Source organism: Chiloscyllium plagiosum, unplaced genomic scaffold (assembly GCF_037043375.1).
Source record: "Chiloscyllium plagiosum isolate Xiang-an unplaced genomic scaffold, Cpla_swu_hap1 HiC_scaffold_21, whole genome shotgun sequence".
Classification (NCBI taxonomy): domain Eukaryota; kingdom Metazoa; phylum Chordata; class Chondrichthyes; order Orectolobiformes; family Hemiscylliidae; genus Chiloscyllium; species Chiloscyllium plagiosum.
Window position 1 is genome coordinate 48,041,150 of NW_028270159.1, and position 23,434 is coordinate 48,064,583.

A 23,434-nucleotide genomic window follows, 5' to 3' on the forward strand; every position below is an offset into this window, starting at 1 on the left:
GGATGTCGCTCCGTACTCCAGAGCTGACCTCAAGGTTTTTCAATGACATGAGAGGACAATGTTCTCTTTAGGGTGATTGAAGAAGAAGCCACTCATCCAAAAACAAACCTGCCAGCATCAGCATTATTTTTGGGAAGTGAGGTGAGTGCCATAAAGGATTTAGTGTGCTTCTTCCCTCTGAAAAGGCAAATGCAATGTCACTGCTTCATGACTGGCCTATGGGTATTCACCATCCAGCTGCTAATGAGTTTGAGGATACTTGTTAATCTTGAACACGTTGGTGATGTGTGCTGAGGATACTTAATGGGCGCTCAGCAAAGCTTAAAACCCTCTATTGAAGGTTTGCCAGCATTGAAATTTACAGCTTCCTTTTTAAAGAGTTTGTAGCTTCTGTTACAGTGCCTTTTTTGTATCTTTCAAGAGAAGAGGCCATAGAGAGTGCCGAAGAAAAGGCTCTGAAAGGAGTATTCCATTTATACACAATCAATCCCATGGAAAAATTGTGGGAATCACAAAACTCGACAGGTGTAAGTAAAAGGAAGTCTCTTGGTCAAAGTGAAAGTAGAAGTACTGCAGTCTGTACATGAAGGAAGTGGAGTGTATTCCTCCCTATTTGATAGCAAGCTGAAAGGTCATCAGTGCTGGGAAGTTTTTATAATTCATTCATAGGAAGTTGGTGTCGCCGGCTTGGCTGCCATTTATCACCCATTCCTGTTTATCCACACAGCAGTTAGGAGTCAGCCATGTTGCTGTGAATCTGCAGTCACATACAGGTCAGACATGAATGGCAGCAGATTTCCTTTTTTAAAGGGCATTAGTGAACCGTATTTTAGAACAATCAACAGTGTTACACAGTCACCATTAGTCTTGCACACTGAATTCAAATTTCACCATGATTTCATAAAATTTTAGACCATGTCCTCAGAACATTAACCTGAATTTCTAGACCACTGCTCCAGAATCATTACTATTGTGCCACTGCCTCTCCAATAATTTGGCATTGGTCAGGCTTCACTTTATATCCATAATGTAGAGCCTTAATGCATAATCTTTACAACAAGGGGTAAGCCATTTAGGACAGAGATGAGGAGAAACTTCTTCAATCAGTGATGCATCTTTAGAATTTGCTACACCATAATGCTGTGGAGTATTGCCATAGTTTCTGATTATCAAAGACATCAAGCGAAATCAAGATAATGCAAGAAAATGATGATTTAGTCAAAGGACAGCCATGATCAAATTGAATAGCAAAGGAGCTCAAGGAGTTGAATAGCCAAATCCTTCCATTTTCTGTACTTCAAAGATATATTCTCATGTTTTTGTCTTGTGTCTCCCACAGGCACTGCTGTGAAGTGGGCGTGTCAGGATCCAGGAATGGCATCAAGGCAGTCATGAAACAGATAGCAGAGCACAATCATACCTTACAAACACACCTTTTAATAACACAGATAACCTCAAATTTATTGGTCTTAGCATGAGATTAAGAAGAAACTGGGTGAATAGTAAGTCCTGAGTAAACAGGAACAGATGAGAGAGGTAGTATTGACAGCAGACACAATTATTTTGAATGCTTAGTTACAAGGAAGCAGGCTTTACCTGGTCAAGTCGCAGCAGGTGTATACCCAAATAATAGAGTTTCCTGAGACAGTGTAAAGTCATGGACTGAAAACGAAGGAGCTCATGTGCCATTGTGGCTCAGTGCTTTGTACATAAGCGCGTGATGGTTTTAGCCTGATCTTCAGCCTACAGTGACTAACAACCAACCCATATTCCATGAAAGTTCTCCAAGCCTTCACCATTTTAGGCACAGGACTTTAGCAGCTTCTCAAATAAAATGTCTGTCTGGCATACAACAACAAATGCTATCTTGAAGAAAGAAAAACAGCTGCTGCATTATATAGTAGCCTATTCTCAACTTCTGGTTCTGTCTTCTGTAGCCTGTCTGTACTGCACAACTGCCAACATTACCTCAGATCTAATGGTGTTCTTGTACTTCTAACCAATTTTAATTTTGGTTTCCAATCCTGTTTCAGTCTTGCTTTTCTTCATGAATCAGTTTAATTTCTCAGGTTCACTTTTTAACGTAATACAGTTTCAAAAATACAAGCTTTGAAATTATGGATTCCACCACAGAATACCTTGTAAGTTTGGCAAATGACACCGATGTGTGAGTTTCCATTCTTCAATAGCATGTCTGGAAGAAAGGGGTTGGATGAGGAATGGAAGCAGAGATCTTGAAGGAGGACAGATCTTCTGGACAGTTCTATATCATTCATTGGCGTTAATAGTGAGTCTATTTAAAGCTGCTTCTTTAAGGGAAGTGTTGTTATGTGTTTGCTCAGAGACCATTCTTTCCCCAACCTAGTTGAAATGTACATGGATCAGGTGACTTTGACATCCATAAGACATGGAAGCAAAAGTAAGTCATTTGACCCATTTTGTCTCCTCCATCATTCACTGAGATCATAGCAGACAGGGTAACACTCAACTCTACTTATCTGCCTTCATACCCTTAATTCCCTTACCGATTAAAAATCTGTCAGTTTCAGCCTTGGATGTTCTGAATCCTTCAGTTTCAACAGCTTTCCATAGTGAAGAACTCCACAAGTTCATGACCCTCTGAGAGAAAAAAATTCTTGTTCGTCTGTGTCTTAAATGAGTGATGTCTTACTCTGACACTTTGTCCTTCTCTTCCTAGACTCTCCTAGAAGGGGAAACAGTTACTTCACATTTGCCCTAAAAATCATGTTTGTTCCCATAAGTAGCTTCCCATTCTTCTAAATTCCAGTAGGGTATAGGCTCAACTTATTTAACTTCTTCTCATATGAAAAGACAGCCATTCTTTGCATCAATCTAGTGACCTTCTCTGGACTGCCACTATTTCTTTCCTTAGATAAGGAGACTAACCTAATGTTTTAAGTGTGGCCTGCCTTTTTTAAACGTCACATACTCCTGAATATTTAGTTCCTGCTTTTATTTCCTTGTAACCGTGTGTCCAAATGGCTATAAGATTATATTCATTAACCTCCATTTGTACAGTTCATTAATTAAGTTTGTTCCAAATATTACATGCAGTCAAATAGAGAGCCATTTTACCTCTTTTCTCTCAGACCATATTTGCTGCTTTTTCTTTATGTTTGCATGGAACCCTCTTGTCTGACACTGGATATCATTATCTAAATAGCAGTCCTACAACACTGCTACATTCTTTTGCTTTACAAGCCAATGTATCCCCTCTTTAAAATCCTCTTTTTTAGCTCCCCCTCCATGAGATTAAAGCCCTCTCTAGAACCCTAAGTCTTTCAACAGGGCATTAGTCCTGGCATAGTTTAAGGGAGGCCCATCTCACCAGAGCATATGCCAATGCCATATAAGATAAATCCTTCAACACTAGTCTTTAAGACGTATAATTTAACTGCTTGACTTTATTTTCCTTATTCCAGTTTGCCAATGGCTCAGGTAGTAACCCCAAGATTCCTACTTTGAAATTCTCCTTTGTAATTCAGCTTCTATTTGCTAAAAATCATTCAGCAGAACTTCCTTTTTGCTCCTAACAATGTCAAGATACTGATGGGGACATTACAACTGGATTGCTTCTCTCGCTATCCTCAGCCCTGAGGAAATGTTGTCAATCCTGGTACTGGGCCAGCAGTAAATATGCCTTTGCAGTCATGCACTCAGATACAGAGAACAGTGTCTATCTCGTACCAGTGCTATATTCCTGTTGCTTCCCCCCTTTTAAATTGTTTCCTATACCATGTTGCTGTGGTCTGTTCACTTTTCATTCTGCAATCCCCACTCTCATCGATTTAGCTTGCAAGAACCTTAAAACTGTTGGACTGTTGCGGGCCTCTTTGAGAGCTATCCTTGCAAGTCTATTTCATCTGCAGTCATATACTCCTGTCTCTGACCATAGGATTTATACACCCCCTGCCCAATCCATGTGGTGTAATTCCGACAGCCCAGCACTACAGCTTTTCAACTATGATCCAAAGTTGCTCCAGCAGCAAACACATGTTACAGGTATCCGGGAGCTCTCACAAGTTACAGCAGCAACTCACCACCTTACCTACCATCTTGTCATATTTTACTTAATTTATTCATTAATCACTTAGAGCCCTACTTACTCTTTATTAAAATTATTTGTTAACACCACTATCTGTCTTATTCTTTACAACTTTTTTTTTAAAGAAAATGAATCTAGATTAGAGACCAGTACATAAATCAAACTTCTTTAGGACTGGAAATACTCACCACTCTACTGACCAATCAGTTTGCTTTCTTTTAGACAAAAGCAAAAAAAGCATCTTTTTCCTTACTTTGCTTAAATCCTGAAAATACTCAACTTTGGAGTCAATTACAAGTCATTCTTTCAGGTACTAAGTCACACTAAGTTGGCCACCTATTTATGCAGCCAACAAAAATGTCTGTCTGGTTTAGTGTTTGCACCGCAAGGAACTTAAAATCTGAGTTGCGGAATTGAAATCTGAGTTACAGATAATGTGACATATCAGGGAAAGGGAAAGTTACCTGGACACATTGCTCCAGACAGTAGTAACACTCTCAGACTCAGTAATTCGGAATTGGTCTGTGATAAGGGAAAAATGGATGTGACTAGGTGAGGATATTCGAGGACCCAGGGGTTTGCAAGTGAGGAATGTCTGCACTTGCAGTTGAGTGATAATGTTCTTGTAAACTGTGTGGACAGAGGTGGGGAATGCAGGGAGATTGAGCAAACTGACAATGGTATCTTGGCATCCATTCAAGTGAGGGCGGAAATAGTTTTTTGTAGTATTGGTACAGGACAGTATAATTAGTTGGAAAGATAACTGGTCTCTGTATCCATCAATGGGAGTCCCAAAACCTGTGCTTCCTGCCTGGTGACAGAGTTAAATCTGAAGAAGAACTTTGAGAAGGTGGGTAGGGATCCAGTAGTCATTGTCAACATTGGCACCAGAGACATTGGTAGGACTACAAAGGAGGTGTGCTAAAAGATTTTAAATGGGAGCAAAATTTGAAAGCAGAACTTCCGAGGTAATGGTCTCTGGATTATTATCTGAGCTATGAGCAAACTGAGTAAATAAAGACAAGGATTTAAATGTGTGGCTTAAATATTGCTTTATGTGGAATTGGTTTCAGTTCATGGAATACTGACACCAGTACTAATGTTAAAGGGAGGTGTTTTGGTGGGATGAGCTACACTGGAACTAAGCTGTGGTAGCATGGTACTGATGTAGTTAGTATATTAGCACCAGGAGACAGAGTTGGTATAAGGGAGTCATTTTCAGGATGACAATCTGTAATTACTGGAGTTCTGCAAGAATCAGTGCTGGGTCCACAATTATATACAGTATGTATTCAAGAATTGCATGAGAAAAGTGATCGCCAAGTTTGCAGATTATACAAAAATAGACGGGAAGGCAAGTGGTGAGGATGACAGTGCAGAGAGATACAGACAGATTAGGCGAGTGGCAAAAAGTTGGCAGGTGAAATAAGTGGAAAATGTGGGGTTACACTTTGGCAGCAAGAATAGAGCAGTTGAATATTACTCAAGTAGGGAAAGACTGCAGAGAGCTGCAAAACAAATGGATTTGGGAGTCCTAGTGCTGAAGTCTCAAAAGCAAGCATCCAAGTTCAGCAGGTAATAGGGAAGGCAAATCAAATATAGGCCTTTATTTCAAAGGAAATAGAGTATGGTGAACTGTTTGGGGCCCCTTATTGGAAAGATGTACTGACATTGGTGACAGTCCAAAGAAGGTTCATTATGTTGATTTGGGTATGGAGGGACTGTCGTAGGAGGACAGGTTGAGTAGGTTGTCCCTGTACTTGTGGAGTTTGGAAGAATGAGACACTACCTTATTGAAACATATAAGATTCTTAGGGGACTTGACAGGGAAAATGGGGAAAAGTTGTCTCCCTTTGTGAGAGAGTCCAGGACCAGAGGGCATGATGTTAGAGTGACGCTCGCCAATTAAGACAGCAATAAGTTTAGTCTTCTCCCTGCGGGTCGTGAAGCTGTAGAATTCATCACTGTAGAGAGCTTTTGAGACTTGGTTATTTTAAGTATATTCAAGGCTGAGGTACTGCAAACAGATTTTTAATCAATAAAGAATTGAGTGTTGTGAGAAAATGGCAGGAACGTGAAATTGAGGATTATCAGTTAAACCATAATCTCATAGTATAACGAAAAATACTCAATGGACTAAATAGCATACTACTGCTCCTATATCTTGTGTTTTTTTTAATTTGCTCATGGAATGTGCCATCATTTATTGCCCATCCCTTGCTGCCCTTGAGAAAGTGGAGTTGAGCTCTCTTCTTGAAATGCTGCATTTCATATGCTGTAGGTAGACCTGGTGGCATTGGGGAGGGAAATGCAGGATTTTGACCCAATGACACTGAATGTCTTTCCAAGTAAGGATGGGGAACTTGCAGGTGATGGTATTCTATATATCTGCTGTCCTTCTACTTTTGGGTAGATGTGATCATAGATTTGGAAGGTACTGACTAAGGAATTTCTGAAATGTATCTTGTAGATGATACACACTGATACTATTCAATTCATTCATTAATCAGTGATGGAGGGACAGGATGCTTGTGGATGGATTTCCAGTCAAGTAGGCTACTTTGGATGGAGCCAAGTTTCTTGACTGTTGTTGGAGTTGCAGTCATCCAGGTAATTGGAGACTAAATCTATCACACTCCTGACTTTGCTTTGGAGATGGACAGGCTTTGAGGAGTCATGTGATGAGTTATTGAGGAGTCATGAATAGTTTAGAACATTGTGAAATCATGAGCGAACATCCACGCTTCTGACAGTATGATTGAGGGAAGATCGTTGATGAAACAGCTGAAGATGGTTTTGCCTGGGACATTACCATGAAGAACCCCTGAGCAGAGATATCCTGGAGCTGACCTCCAGCAACTACAACCATCTTCCTATGTGCAGGGTATGACTTAATCAGAGATTTTATCCCCATAATTCTCATTGATTCAAACTTTGCTAAGATTCCTCAGCGCACACTAGGTCAAAAGTGCCTTGATGTCAAGGGCAGGCACTCTCATCTCACCTCTGGAATTCATCTCTTCTGACCATGTTTAAACCAAGGCTGTAATGAGGTAAGGAGCTGAGTAGCCATGCAGAATTTAAACTGAGTGTCACTCAGCAGGTTATTGCTGAGCAGGAGAAGAGGAAAGATTTTGAAACTGGTGAAGTCGATAGAACATTACAGCGTGATACAGGCCCTTTGGACTCGATGTTGTGTCTATCTGTGAAACCAATCCAAAGCCCAACTAACCTACACTATTTCATTTTCGTAAATATATCTGTCCAGTGACGATTTAAATATCCTTAAATTTGGTGAGTCTACTACTGTTGCAGGCACCTACTACTCTCTGAGTAAAAACACTACCTCTGACATTTGTCCTATATCTGTCATCCCTCAATTTAAAGCTATGGCCCCTCGTGCTAGCTTTCACCAGCCGAGGAAAAAGGCTTGCACTGTCCACCCTATCTAACTCTTTGATTATCTTTTATGTCTCAATTAAGTCACCTCTCAACCTTCTTCACTCTAACGAAAACAGCCTCAAGTCCCTCAGCCGTTACTTTGAAGATCTTCCTTTCACACCAAGCAACATCTCAGTAAATCTCCTCTGAACCCTTTCCAACGCTTCCACATCCTTCCTATAATGCGGTGACCACAACTGTACACAGTACGCCAAGTGCGGCTGTACCAGAGTTTTGTACAGCTGCAGCATGACCTCATGGTTCCAAAACTGAATCCCTGTACTAATAAAAGCTAACACACCACATGCCTTCTTAACAACACTATCAACCTGGTGGCAACTTACACGGATCTATATACATTGAAGCCGAGATCTCTCTGCTCATCTACTGTACCAAGAATGGTGAGGCCATTAGGCTGTAAGCTTCTCAGGCAAAATATAAGGTGTTGTTCCTCCAGTTTCTGTTTGGCCTCACTCTTAACAGTGGAGGAGGCCAAGGATGGACATGTCACCAGAGCAGTGGTGGGGGAATTAAAGTGGATATAACCAAAGGTTTGGGTTGGTTAATATATGCAGAGCGCAGATGCTCTGCGAATTGGTCCCTGAGTCTGCATTTGGTCTCCCCCATATAGAGGAGACCACATCGGGAGCAACGGATGCAATAGATGAAGTTGATGACGTGCAGGTGAAACTCTGTTGGATCTGTTAGGATTGTTTAGGGCCTTGTACAGAGGTGAGAGGGAGATGTGGGGGCAGATGTTACACCTCTTGCGGTTGCAGGGAAAGGTACCATGTGTGTTGGAGAAGTTGGTGGGGAGTGTAGAGTGAGCATTACCTTTGAAAAGTAGGCAAGGGTGGGGACGAAGTATCTTTCTGGTGGGGGGTCTGATTCTAGGTGGCGGAAATGTCAGAGGATGATGCGTTGGATTCGGAGATTGGTGGCGTAGTAGGTGAGGACTAATCCTTACTATTGTTGTACGGAGAGGGTTTGAGGGCAGAAGTGCGGGAGATGTGGTTGAGGGCACCTTAATTACTGAGGCGGAGCAACTACAGTCCCTAAAGTAGAAGGACATCTGGAATGTCCTGGAGTGAAACGCATCATCCTGGGAGCGGAGGCAGAGGAATTGGGAGTACAGGATAGCACTTTTTCAGGAGGGTGGGTGAGAGGAGATGTTAAGACTGATTGTAGGAGTCAGTGGTTTTGAAATGGAGCAGGTTCTGCTTGACAGCATTGTTGATATCACTTTACTCATCAAGAGTAGACTGTTGTGGCAATTGGCTAGGATTATAGAATCATAGAGCTGTACAACATGGCAACATGTATCAGTCCAACTCGTCTGTGTCGACCATATATCCTAAATTAACCTAGTTCCATTTGGCCCATATCCATCCAAACCCTTCCTACTCATATACCTATCCAGATGCCTCCTAAATGTTGTAATTATACCTGCCTCCATCACTTCCGCTGGCAGCTCAGTCCATGAATGCAACACCCTCTATCTGAAACAGTTGCCCCATAAGTCTTCTTTTAATCTTTCCCACACACCTTAAGCCTATGCCCTGTAGTTTTGGACTCCCCACCCTGGCGAAATGATCTTGGCTATTCACCCTTTCTGTGCCGCTCATGATTTTATAAATCCCTATAAGGTTACCCCTCAGCCTCCAACCCTTCAGGGAAAATAGCCCCAGCCCGTTCAGCCTCTCCCTGTAGCTCAAATCCTCCAACCCTGGCAACATTCTTGTAAATCTTTTCTGAACCCTTTCAAGTTTCACAACGTCCTTCCTATAGGAAGACTCTAAAAGTGGCTTCACCAATGTCCTGTACAGCCACAACATGACTTCTCAACACCTATACTCAATGCACTGACCAATAAAGGCAAGCATACCAAACGCCTTCCTTATCCTATCTACCTGCAACTCCACTTTCGAGGGACTGTGAACCTGCATTCCAAGGTCTCTTTGTTCAACAATACTCCCCAGGACGTTACGATTAAATGTGTATGGCCTCCTTTTTTTGTTTATAAGACATACCTGAAAATTTTCTACATTGTTGGATAGATGCTAGTGTTGTAGCTGTACTACAACGGCTTCGTTATGGCAAGTTCTGGAGAACACTTTTTCAGTACTATTGCCAAAATGTTGTCAGGGCACATAGTCTTCGTAATCTCCAGTGACTGCAATCATATTTTGATATGACATGGAGTGAATGAATTTTGTGACCACTGGTATGTATGTCACTGGCGGTCTCTGGAGGAGGCTGAGATGCATCATCCACTTGGCATTTCTAGCTGAAAATTGTTGTGAATGCTTTAGTCTTGTCTTAGTACTGATTTGCTGAAGTTGGAGTTATTTGTAGAGCTACCTCCACTAGTGAATTCTTCAATTGTCCTCCATAATTCACAATTGGATGAGGCAAGACTGCAGAGCTTAGATCTGATCTTTTAACTGTAGAATCATTTAGTTCTGTCATTTGCTGCTTATGCTGTTTTGGCATGCAAGTAGTCCTCATTGGTAGCTTCACCAGCTTGACACCACATTTTTAGGTAGGCCTGGTGCTTCCCCTGGCATGACATCCTGCACTCATCATTGAACCAGGATTAATCCTGTAATTTGATAGTAATGGTAAAGTGGTTGATATGCTGCGTTGAGGTTGCAGATTCTATAGGAGCTTGATTCTCTTTCTGCTGATGGCCGACAGTGCCTCATAAATGCCCAATCTTGATTTGCTAGATCTGTTCAAAGTCTGGGAGGTTAGTGTGTGATAATAGTAGGTTGTTTCCACCCATGTTTGACCTTATGTCATGAAATTTCATGGTATCTAGAACCAGTGTTGAGGACTTCTGGGTAACTCTATCCCAACTGTATCTCACTGTGCCGCCACCTCTGATGGGTCTGCCTGCCTGTGGGGCATGATCTATAGAGGGATAGTGATGGTGGTATCTGAGACACTTATTAAGGAATGATTCTGTGAATATGGCTGTGTCAGGGTGTTGCATGACTAGTACATGAGACAGTTCTCCCAATTTTGGCACTAGACTTCCAGATGTTACTAAGGAGGACTTCTCAGATTCGACATGGCTGTTTTTTGCCATTGTCGTTTCCACTGCCTCAAACACTTGCCAGGTAGTCTGTTTGATTTCATTTCTTCTTTGAGACTTTCTGATGATTGTTACAACTGAGTGGCTAGCTAGTCCATTTCAGAGGGCAAATATGAATCAACCACATCCTGTGAATCTGGCATCATGTAGACTAGGCCAGGTAAGGGGGCATTTTCTTCCCTAAAGGACATTAGAGAATCAGATGATGTTTTTTTCTAACACTGATTTCATGGTCATCATTAGACTTTGAACTCCAGCATCTGTCATAGCGAGCTTTTAAGTTGGTTTCCAAAAACATTAGCTGGATTAATAGCCCAGCCATAATGCCAGTCGGCCTCCCCACCCCACCCAATGGTCTTACGGTTCCTTACAATATTTGGGTGGGAAATTGATTATGGAAAACAAAGACATGGAAGATACTTAGAACAAATAATTTGTATCCACCTTAACTGTGGAAAAAGTTAAACATATCCAAAGATTAACATTAGAGGCAAAGGAGATGGAGGGAATAACTTTAAACAATGATCATCCCTAATTTTATCTCTACGTGAAAAGAGTCCTTGTTCAAGTCCCCTTTCAAGAATACACATCTTGTTCTATACAACTTGTTTCTAGCATTTAATATTTTTGCCTCCAGTAGAGTAAAGCTAAATTTGTGTTATGCCTGTTCAAAAAAATGTTAATAAGGTCCTGCACCTGAACTGAAAACAGCATTGCTATTCTATAACACTTAATATGTTGATCTCTTTCCAGCCAATTAATTTTTCTGAGAGAAAGTTGACAATTTTAAACTCTGAACACTGTTTCTTCATTGGCAATTTTCCTAGCTAAGTACAATTTACCATGTCATCTACTATAATATGTTGCAAAATACATAAATTAGTTTCTAAAGAAATGAGATTCTTATTGAAATAGTGATCAGTAAATTTTGATGTCTGTATAGTCGGTGTGAATATCCAAGAACTTAACACCTTCAAAAAGACAGTTGGGTATTACACGTCCGTTACTTACACAAAATTACCAAACTTCCAGTGTTGCTACAGACTTTGTGTAGTGTAACCCAGTTTTTCCTGAAAGTTGAATACTGTCATGTTTTAGGGACAGAGTTTTTAAAATTTGAATATGGTTAGTGATATCACCAATGGATTTCTCTTATAAAACTAAGTATTATATACAGATGTGCGTGTGTACATATAGTTTTGATTAATATTTAAAATGCTTGGCACCTGAAGTGTGAAACTTTAGATAGGCATTCACAGAGAATGGTTGCCTTAAGGGGTACTATAATATTATAAATTTTAAACGTGAACTCTACATTCCTGAAGAAGGGCCTGTGCCCGAAACGTCGAATCTCCTGTTCCCTGGATGCTGCCTGACCTGCTGTGCTGTTCCAGCAATAAAGTTTCAACAACATTCACAGAGAATAACCAAACTTATTATTTTTTTGTCCCTCTCTTATTTTGAACCGGTTTTTATAAATTCTCAGTTTCCTTATGATGAACTAGATTTTCCCACAACAATTTGTATCATTTGGAACGGAACAATTAACGAATAAGAAAAAATTGAACCAAAGTATGCTGATGAATTTTGTTTTATAGGTCCTTAATACACTCTTAATACGAGAGTTCCCAAATAAGAATGTTGTGGGCAGCCATCTATTAACATTGTATTAGTCATGAATCAGTTAGAATGGTATTCAGAATTGATTGCCATCAATGACTATGTTTTTCAATCAATTAAATATCCTATGATTAAATAATAAAATAGCTCTTGTAGGGAAGTATGGAGGCTTTAAAACTACATAGTGCAACATTTCGATGTAGGGAAATAAAAGATTATGGGATGTAACGATAGTAAATAACATTTATAATATCATTTACAATGTTATTTCATTGAAGTTACTGCAAATTTTACTGAATCTTCATGCAAGGGAAAATTGGTCATTTTCTGCAGATGTCTGGGTATTTTGAGGATATTCATCTTCCTGCGAAATCAGTGCCAATTTCAGTGCCAAAAAAGTGAAAGTAGTAGTATGTCCTGATAGTAATCGTGAACTCTTATAATATTATAGTACCCCTTAAGGCAACCATCATTTGAATGAACATTGTTTGCTTAAATATCTTTGATTTAGTCACCATGAAAAGTCACAGCTTCACCTTACCATCAAATATAATGCTGCTCCTTCATGCTAAGATGCTTAACCTCCCTCCAAGTTCAATGATGCAGATAGATTGAAGAAAGTTGGTGTGGCTTTCTTAAATAGAAGAAGCTTGATACAAATACTCTAGAACCAATGAGGGGCCTTGATAAGGTTCGAGATTGAGTAAGTAGGAGAAACTGTACCCACTGGTGGAAGAATCAAGAACAAGAGGGCACAGATTAATGAAGAAACAGTGGAGACAAGACATTTATTCATACAGCAAACGGTTAAGATCCAAAATGTACAGCTTTGAGCGTATGGTCGAGGCAGGTTCAACAAAGGAATTCAAGAAGGATTAGATTAATATCTGAAGTGAAAGAATGTGTATGGAGAAGGCTAGTTTGAATATGAGAAGACAAATGGTGACAGTTATTGGACTCAAAATGATGTTACATGAGTTGCACTTATTGTTGTAAATCCATCAAATTGTTAGCGATGTTAAAATTGTTATAATGTTTTGCTTTTCCCCTGAACAGGAAAATACCAGTATGGCAACATCTGCTGATAAAAGCCACAGTACCATGTGGGCACGATTTCACAGTGAATCATCAAATAAGGTTGTAAAACTGCTGAGAAAAAGTAAAAGTATGGATACATTGCTGGAAACCTCAAATTGGACACTGAAGGATATCCCAGAATATGATACAGTTGGGACCTTACTCCCTACATCTTTACCAACGGTGCCACTTACAAAATGGGAAGCTCTGCTTCATCAGCATGGGGAAGACATTTTCTCATATCCCAAAAGGAACTCCACTGCCAGTAGGAGCTGCCCATCACTTCTGTGCAGGCCAGAATCTGCTGCAGACTTTACAGTACACTGTGTTGTCCAGTCACGCAGTGCAGGTTAGATTCTATCCCTTACAATGAGAGTTTAGAAATACTGAGAAGCTAAAAAACCTAAATATTGTCAGATGCGCCACAAATAGAGAACAATTTGTGCATTACATGCAAATTAAACACATTTATGTACTTCTGCATATAGATTAATATAACACTTCAAATTCTTGGAACCTGCATGACATTAACTTTTAGATCTGCCATTCACATGTAAATTCCTTACTTTGATCAAAGTTTTATCATTTTTAAAAAGTTTATGTTTGTTTTTCTGCTAAATTAACACACGTTTCAGGAAATAAAATATTGGAAGTTGTCTTGAAAAAAAGTATTGCGTTCAGTTTTGGTCACCTTGTTATAGAAAGGATATTATTAAACTGAAAAGAGTGCAGAAGGAATTTTCAAGGATGCTGCCTGCACGCAATGGTCTGAGTTACAGGGAGAGGTTGGACAAGCTAGGACTTTTTTCTTTAGAGCTTAGGAGACTGAAGGGCAACCTTTTAGAGGTGTATAAGATCATGAGAGGCATGGATAGGATAAATGCACTCAATCTTTTTCCCAGAGTTCGGGAATCAAAGACTAGAGGGCATCAGTTTAAGGTTAGAGGGGAAACAATAAAAGGGAGCCTGAGGGACACCGTGGATGATATGCATGTGGAATGAGCTGCCAATGGAAGTGGTTGAGACAGGTGCATTAGCAACATTGAAAAGGCATTTTGATAAATACATGGATAGGAAAGAATTAGAAGGATATGGACGAAGTGCAGGGAATTGGGGTTAGCATGGATGAACATTTTGGATGGCATGGACCAGTTTGGGCCAAAGGTCCTGTTTTATACTGTAGAATTCTATGACTCTAATGACTCTATGACAGTTGGCCCAACTGGTTCACGCTGACCCTTTGATGAGTAACCCACCCAGACCCATTCCCCTACCCTATATTTAAGCCTGATTAATGCACCTAACCTACCCATCCCTGAACTCTATGGGCAACTTAGCATGGCCAATTCATCTAACCTGCACATCTTTGGATTGTGGGAGGAAACCGGAACATCTGGAGGAAACCCACATAGACACGGGGAGAATGTGCAACTCTGCACAGACAGTCGCCTGAGGTTGGAATCGAACCTACCTCCCTTCCGCTGTCAGGCAGCAGTGCTAACCATTGAGCTGCAGATTGGCAAATCTGTATTCTTTCAAAGTACATAAATTTGCATTTCAAAAATTGAACAATATGTAATAATTTTTCAGCTAATTTGTCAGGGTGGGCCAGAAGTCTTAGAGTATCCATTAAGTGTCCATTTATTGTGTTCTGCAGATCAGACCATGATAATATTGATTCCATCTCAGCGCCAGTCTAATATTTTAGCTTTTGGTATGTGTGCCTTGCTTGATAGTGTGTTAAGCCTCCTAAACAAACAGACTAACTTAAGACAGAATAAAAATTGAAACAACTGCCAATACTGTAAATCAGAAACAAAAACAGAAGTTGCTGGAAAAGCTCAGCAGGTCTGGCAGCATCTGTGAAGAGAAATCAAAGTTACAATTTCAGGTCCAGTGACCCTTCCTTGGGACTGGTGGTAGCTGGGATAATGTCAGTTTATGTGCAGAAGATAGGGTGGTTGAGAAAGGGGTAAGGAGTAAATGATACATAAATATAGAGCCTAAAGAGGGAGAAAAACTTGGACAGACAAAGGGGACAATAACGATCTGGCTCGGAGGGTAATAGCTGTTAATGGAGACTGTAAGTGGCTAACAGTAGGTAATGTGTAATGGCAGATTGTGATAACAAAACCGGGTAATTTGTGTGGTAGGGAACTAGGACGTGGAGGAGTTCATTTTATTCAAATTATCGAATTTGATGTCAAGTCCGGAGGTTTGCAGGGTCCCCAAGTGGAAAATGAGATGTTATTCCTCCAGCTTGCGCTGAGCTTTACTGCAGCACTGCAGCAAGCTTGAGACAGAGATGTTGATCAGGGAACAGGGTGGTGTGTTAAAGTGGCAGGCAACTGGAAACTCAGGATCTCCTTTGCGGGCAGAACGTAGATGTTCTGCAAAGCGCTCACCTAGTCTACTCTTCATTTCCCCAAAGTAGAGGAGGCCATCATTGTGAGCAGCAAATGCAATAGACTAGATTGTGAGAAGTGCAGGTAAAGTGCTTCTTTACCTGGAAGTTATGTTTAGGCCCTTGGATACCGAGGAGGTAAATAGGCAAGTGTTACACCTTTGACGGTGCAGGGGAAGGTGCCATGGGTCTGTGGAGGTGGGTGTAGGGAGTGAGAGAAGAGTGGACCAGTGTGTCTCGGAGGGAACAGTCCCTACAGAAGGCAGAGAAGGGGAGGTGGGGAATATGTGTCTGGTGGTGGCATCTTGCTGGAGGTGGTGGATACAGCGGCTGATGATTTCCTAGATGTGGATACTGGTTGGATCGTAGGTAAGGACAAGGGGAACCCTATTGTTCTTGCAGGAGGGAAAAGAGGGGCTGAGGGCAGAAGTGCAGGAGATGGGTCAGACCCAGTTGAGGGCCCTGTCAACAACAGTGCTAGGGAATCCTCGGTTGAGGAAGAGGAAGGACATTTTGGAGGTTCCCTGGGGCCTCATTGGAACATATGTGACAGAGACGGAGGAACTGGGAACGTGGTGCGAGGATGTGTAGTCCAAGTAGCTGTAGAAGTCTGTGGATTTATTGTGGATACTGATGTCCAGTCTATTCCCAGAAATGGAATCAGAGATGTCAAGGAAGGGAAAGGAGAAGTCAGAGATAGAGCAGGTGAAAGTGAGAGCGAGGTGGAAATTGGAAGCAACATTGATTAAATTGTCCAATTCCAGATGAGAGAGGGAAACCGCACTAATGATATCATCTCTATTGCATATGTTCCTATGAAGCCAATTTCAACAAGGGAGCCTCTGAAATGTCCACCTTCTTCCTCAGTGGAGGATTCCCCAACACCGTTGTCGGCCCTCAACCAGGTTCAACCCATCTCCCGGACTTGCATCCACTCTCCGTTTTCCCTCCCACAACAGTGATAATGTTCCCCTTACCTACCATCCCACCAGCATCCACATTCAGAAGATCATCAGCCGCCATTTCCGTCACCTCCAGCGAGATGCCACCTCCAGACACATATTCCTTTCCCCTCCCTTGTCGGCCCTGCGCAGGGACCCTGGTCACAGTGGTCTACTTTTCCTTCACTCTCAACATTCCCTGCCACAGCCCCATGGCACCTTCCCCAGCAACCGCCGAAGATCTAACACCTCCCCATTTACCTCCCTGCCTTTCAGCCTCCAAGGGTCCAAACATACCTTCCAGGTGAAGCAGCACTTTACTTCACAATCTAGTCTACTACACTCACTACTCACAATGTAGCCTCTTCTACTTTGGGGAAATGTAGCATAGACTGGGTGACCGCATCGCAGAACATCTACATTCTGCCTGCAAAAAAGACCCTGAGCTTCCAGCTGCCTGCCACTTTAACATACCACCCCATTCCCAAGCTACCATCTTCATCTCAGGCTTGTTGCAGTGCTCCAGCGTAGCTCAGTGCAAGCTGGCAGAACAACACTTTATTTTCTGCTTGGGGAGCCTGCAGCCCTCCGGATTCAATAATTTTAGAGCTTGAACTCCCCTATGGTCTAGCCCCCTACCACACACACACACCAGGCCTTATTATCACATAGTCTGCCATTGCACACGACCTGTTGTTAACCTGTAATAGTCTCCATTAACAGCTATTCACCCTCCCAGCCAAATCGTTATCGACTCTTTTGTCTGTCCAACAGTTCTTCTCTTGAGCTCTATCCCCACCTATCGTTTACCCCTTACCCTCTCGCCCCAGCCTAACTTCTGCATATGAACTGACATTTTCCAAACCACCATCGGTTTTGAGGAAGAGTCACTGGACCTGAAATGTTAACTTTGATTTCTCTTCACAGATACTGTCAGACCTGCTGAACTTTTCTAGCAACTTCTGTTTTTGTAACTTAAAACAGAGATTTATCCATGCTAATGTTTCTTTCTGTTGAGTTCATTAAAATTTGCATATGACTTTAAATCTGCAAACTGCTTTAAGAAGATAATATTGGAAATACACCCATGCAATTTAACCTATTATTTGTATTTCATAGGCATTCCAGGTATTTCCATTCAAGCTGACAGTGTTTCTAGTGAGGAAACAAATCGGTAAGTAGAATCTGTGCCATTGCTAATTTGAGATGGAAAATGCATTTTCTTGTAGCATGTCATTAATTCAAGAAGACAAATGATTACAATAATATGAAACCCGTAAATCAGTAGTATTTTTCTTTCCCTTTGTCTCTATATTTAGTTTTCATTCCATAACGGTTCTTAATGATGAGAATATGCATCAATTTGTTTTCAAGATATATCTGTCAAAGCTCACTACTGGTTAGCAACAATTGATAGGAATCCAAATACAAAGAGAGCAGTCATGAGCTTTGTTAACACTGTGGGACAATGCCAGGTTTTGATGGAATTGGTTTGGGTGTATTCAGGTTTGGCAGTATTGTGAGTTTGGTGGAATGCAAAGTTCATTTCATGTTTAATGTCAGAATATAGACATTGCTAAAAGCCTGCATTTATTACCAATCCCGAAGTGCTTTAAGAAGGATCGCCTCCTTAAACCAGTATTGTAAATTTGATTAAAGTATTCCCTGATATTCTCATCCACTATTCAGTGTAGAGTTAAAGAGTTTATTCTTAAATAATGCAGGAACAGCAACATCCCAACAAGCTGGGATGGTCTTTAACTCAGAGGTGATGGTGCTGGTATACATCTTCTGCGCTTGTCTTTCCTCATGGCGAAGGTCTCGTGATTGGAAATGCTGCTGAAAACACCATGACAACCTGCACAGTGCAGACATAGTGCACCAAATTGACAACTGACTGTTTAAACTGCTGGGTAAGAGCATGCCTGACAATCTGTGGATGGCAGAGACTTGATATTTGCCATATGAGGCTGAATGTGTACAAAACATGGCCAGGTGTCAGTTTCAGGCAGTTTTGTGATGGGAGCTTTAGTGAGTGTTCTCTTGCAATTTTCAAACTGGTCACCTCATTAATTACACGCCACAGCACCAATGTCACACTAGCTTGCGCTTACCAGCAGCAGAAGCACTGCCAATACTCTCGCTAATGTCTTTTTGATGCATAGTGATTTCCGCTGGGCATGTGCAGAACCTTGGATTTGGAATGCAGCTTAGAAGGATCACTGCTCGCTACAGCCAGAACCTTGCAAGATTCCTGCCATCAACACCTTAGTTCAAATCCAGCTGTATACCAGTTCAAATGCTGCAATCCAGGAATTGCCTTTGACAGTTGCAGTTTATCAAGAGTTGTCCCAGAGATGGCCAACTGAGATGAAACCCCTAATTTCCTAACAAAGACTAGATGGACTGGTAGTTGAGCGGAAGATCATCCTCTTCCCTCAGGATCAACGAAGGAGACCATGGTATGGTTCTGTCGGTATGTTGCACCAGGTAGGTGCAGTGTCCATGGTCTAGTGGAATGCCCAAAAATGCAGGAACAAAGACCTTTTGCAGTCCAGAAACGTAAGCACCACCATCTTCTCTCTGCTACCTCATACTATTCTAACTCTGCTGCTGCGTACATCTCCCACCAAGGCTCTGAGCCAAGCACTTTTATTATTACTTGCAACATCTCTCTGTGACTATAATCTATGCTATTTCTCCAAACTCCTCTGTCACTCCCTGAGGACATCTCGCCATATTTCCTTCACCTACACAAGCACTAATACTGGACGGCACGATGGCTCAGTGCTGCCTTGCAGCGCCAGGGACCTGAGTTCGATTCCAGCCTTGGGCGACTCTGTGTGGAGTTTGCACATTCTCACCATGTCTGTGTGGGTGTCCTCCGGGTGCTCCAGTTTCCTCCTATAATCCAAAAGATGCGCAGGTTAGGTGAATTAGCCATGCTAAATTGCCTATGGTGTTCAGGGATGTGCAGGTTAGGTGTATTAGTCAGAGGTAAATATAGGATAACAGGGTAGGGGAATGGGTCTGGGTGAGTTACTCTTTGGAGGAACGTGTAGACCTGTTGGGCCGAGAGGCCTGTTTCCACACAAGGGATTCAATAATAGCTGTGCCAGCTGCTTTGACTTTACTCAGTTCCTCACAGTTCTTTCCAAGGGAGCACCAGAAAGCCTGTCTCCTGCACTCTCCATCAGCTCAAGTACTGATAAGTCAGTGAGTAATTTAGCTAGATCAACTTAAGAACACATCAAAGGCATGCCTCATGGCTGGCCAAGTAAGAAATGCTCCATGTCTCTTTGATTTGGAGGACAGCTGGAGACCACATAGCTGCTCAGCCATAGGGAAAAGGAGACCTCATGATCTCAGCCATTAGCATCAAAATGCTCAAGCTGAAAAAGGAATAGCAGGCAGATTTGTTGAAGAAATTTAAGAAACAATCAAAGTTTGGAAAAGACCATTATGCCATCTATGCTGTGTTGGCTCCAGCATACACGTGTCTGGCTGCCATGGACAGTTTGGTGGTTGCCATGGAGAGTCTGATCCTCTGTCTCCCAGATGTGCACACAGTCATGCACTTCGCTGCTGTAGCCATTGGTGCTCAGCACCAACATCAAGGCACCAGGCAGTCATCCACACTTTGAATCACAGGCTACCCATCCTCCACTAAAAAGTGTCCTCTCAGCACACTCCAGAGGTGTCCTGCCCCTCCAGTTCCATCCTGCCTGTAATTCAAATCCTGCAGAAGTGCAGTCTGAGAAAGGAGAACTTGCAACTGACCAGGGCACTTTGCGTATGCTTGGGCTGTCTAGCCACGGAAGTCCCCAAGGTCACCCACTCAAAACTCCAAAGTCAACAGGCTCCATTATAGTCAAACAGAAAGTGCTGGAAAACTCACCAGATCTGGCAGCATCTATAGAGAAGGAAGCAAAAATAACGTTTTGAGTCCAACAACGCTTCAGAACTGAAAATTGATGGGCAAGTGTGGCAGATGGGGTTGGGAGGTGGTAGAGAATGGAATACTGGAGCTAGTGCCCAGAGAGAGAGGAAGAAAAAGGATAAGTGAACAGAGATTGCAGGTGGTAAGCCAATAAAGAGAGAAATGCTCAGAAGGTATTAACGAGAAATATAAATGGTAGAAAATGTACAACTGGAGTTTGGGTTTGGAGAAGGTACTGAACAAGGAAGAGGGCACTCACATTCTGAAACTGTCAAACTCAGTGTCCTGATGATTGTAGGGTACCTAGGTGGAAAATATGATGTTATTCCTCTCGCTTACACTGAGCCTCACAGAAGCATTGCAGTAGGCCTGAGACAAATGTTGACATGGGAACATGGTGGTGTGTCAAAATGACAGGCAACTGGAAGCTTTTTTTACAGACAGAACATAGGTGTTCCACAAGCAGTCACTCCGTTTGCGTCTGATTTCCCCAGGCTTCGTTAAAGTGCAGACTCTGTCTATCCCTGTGAATCCTGGTACGGCACCTAGATCTAGTGGGAGGGAAAAGGCACATAATACACAGGTGAAACTTTATTGTAAGTCAATTTTGACATTGGCAAATCGCGGGAACCGTGGTTTATTAAGGAAGTTGAATCTCTTGTCAAGAGGAAGAAGAAGGCTTATGTTAGGATGATGGCTTAGTTACAGTGCTTGAGAGTTACAAGTCAGTCAGAAAGGACTTAATGAGAGACATAAGAGCCAGGAGGGGACATAAGAAGTTGTTGCTGTATAGAGTCATAGAGATGTACAGCATGGAAACAGACCCTTCGGTCCAACCCGTCCATGCCGACCAGATATCCCAACCCAATCTAGTCCCACCTGCCAGCACCCGGCCCATATCCCTCCAAACCCTTCCTATTCATATACCCATCCAAATGCCTCTTAAATGTTGCAATTGTACCAGCCTCCACCACATCCTCTGGCAGCTCATTCCATACACATACCACCCTCTGCGTGAAAAAGTTGCCCCTTAGGTCTCTTTTATATCTTTCCCCTCTCACCCTAAACTTATGCCCTCTAGTTCTGGACTCCTCGACCCCAGGGAAAAGACTTTGTCTATTTATCCTATCCATGCCCCTCAATTTTGTAAAGGATCAAGGAAAGCCCTAAGGCTTTCTATAGGTATATCAGGAATAAAAGAATGATTGGAGTAAGATTAGGGCCAATCGAGGATAGTAGTGGGACGTTGTGTGTGGAGTCAGAGGAGATAGGGGAAGTGCGAAATGAATACTTTTTGTCACTATTCACACTTGAGAAAGACAGTGTTGTCGGGGAGAATACTAGGATACAGGCTACTAGACTAGATGGGATTGATGTTCACAAGGAGGAGGTGTTAGCAATTCTGGAGAGTGTGAAAATAGATAAGTCCCCTGGGCCAGATGGGATTTATCCTAGGAATCTATGGGAAGCCAGGGAGGAGATTGCTGAGCCTTTAGCTTTGATCTTTATGTCATCATTGTCTACAGGAGTAGTGCCAGAAGATTGGCGGATAGCAAATGTTCCCTTGTTCAAGAAGAGGAGTAGAGGCAACCCTGGTAATTATAGAACAGTGAGCCTTACTTCGGTTGTGGCTAAAGTGTTGGAAAGGGTTTTAAGAGATAGGATTTATAATTATCTAGAAAGGAATAAGTTGATTAGGGATAATCAACATGGTTTTGTGAAGGATAGGTCATGCCTCACAAACCTTATTGAGTTCTTTGAGAAGGTGACCAAACAGGTGGATGAGAGTAAAATAGTTGATGTGGTATATATGGATTTCAGTAAGGCGTTTGATAAGTTTTCCCATGGTAGGCTATTGCACAAAATATGGAGGCATGGGATTGAGGGTGATTTAGTGGTTTGGATCAGAAATTGGCTCGCTGAAAGAAGACAGAGGGTGGTGGTTAATGGGAAATGTTCATCCTGGAGTTCAGTTACTAGTGGTATCCTGCAAAGATCTGTAACGGGTCCACTGCTGTTTGTCATTTTTATAACTGACCTGGATGAGGGCATAGAAGGATAGGTTAGTAAATTTGCGGATGACACTAAGGTCGGTAGAGTTGTGGGATAGTGCCGAAGGATGTTGTAGGTTATAGCGAGACGTGGATAAGCTGCAGATGGCAAATTGATTTTAATGCGGAAAAGCATGAGGTGACACTTTGGAAGGAGTAACAGGAATGCATAGTACTGGGCTAATGGTAAGATTCTTGGTGGTGTAGATGGGCAGAGAGATCTCGGTATCCAGGTGCGTAGATCCTTGAAAATTGCCTTCCAGGTTGATAGAGTTGTTAAGAAGGCATGCGGTGTGTTAGCGTTTATTGGTAGAGGGATTGAGTTTCGGAACCATGAGGTCATGCTGCAGCTGTACAAAACTCTAGTGCGACCACATTTAGAGTATTGTGTACAGTCTGGTCACCGCATTATAAGAAGGATGTGGAAGCTTTGGAAAGGGTTCAGAGGAGATTTACTAGAATGTTGCCTGGTATGGAGGGAAGGTTTTATGAGGAAAGGCTGAGGGACTGGAGGCTGTTTTCGTTAGAAGAAGGTTGAGAGGTGATTTAATTGAGACATATAAGATAATCAGAGGGTTAGTTAGGTTGGATAGTGAGCCTTTTTCCTTGGATGGTGATGGCTAGCACGAGGGGGCATAGTTTTAAATTGAGAGGTAATAGATACAGGACAGATGTCAAAGGTTTAGGGTGTAGGTTTGCTCACTGTGCTGTAGATTTGATATCCAGACGTTTCATTACCTGGCTAGGTAACATCATCAGTGGCGACCTCCAAGTGAAGCGAAGCTATTATGTCCTGC

The 23,434-nt window shown here is 42.0% G+C and overlaps 1 protein-coding gene across 1 annotated transcript in view; it reads left to right on the forward strand.

Annotated features, from left to right (window-relative positions):
* Positions 1–13,218: 13,218 nt before the first annotated feature.
* Positions 13,219–23,434, forward strand: part of LOC122564644 (uncharacterized) — a 56,938-nt gene continuing 46,722 nt past the window's right edge. The window contains exons 1-2 of the mRNA XM_087998656.1: positions 13,219–13,650; positions 17,766–17,820. Coding sequence (XP_087854782.1) covers positions 13,257–13,650; positions 17,766–17,820 — 449 coding nt within the window. The 5' untranslated portion in view covers positions 13,219–13,256. The remainder of the gene's footprint in view (positions 13,651–17,765; positions 17,821–23,434) is intronic.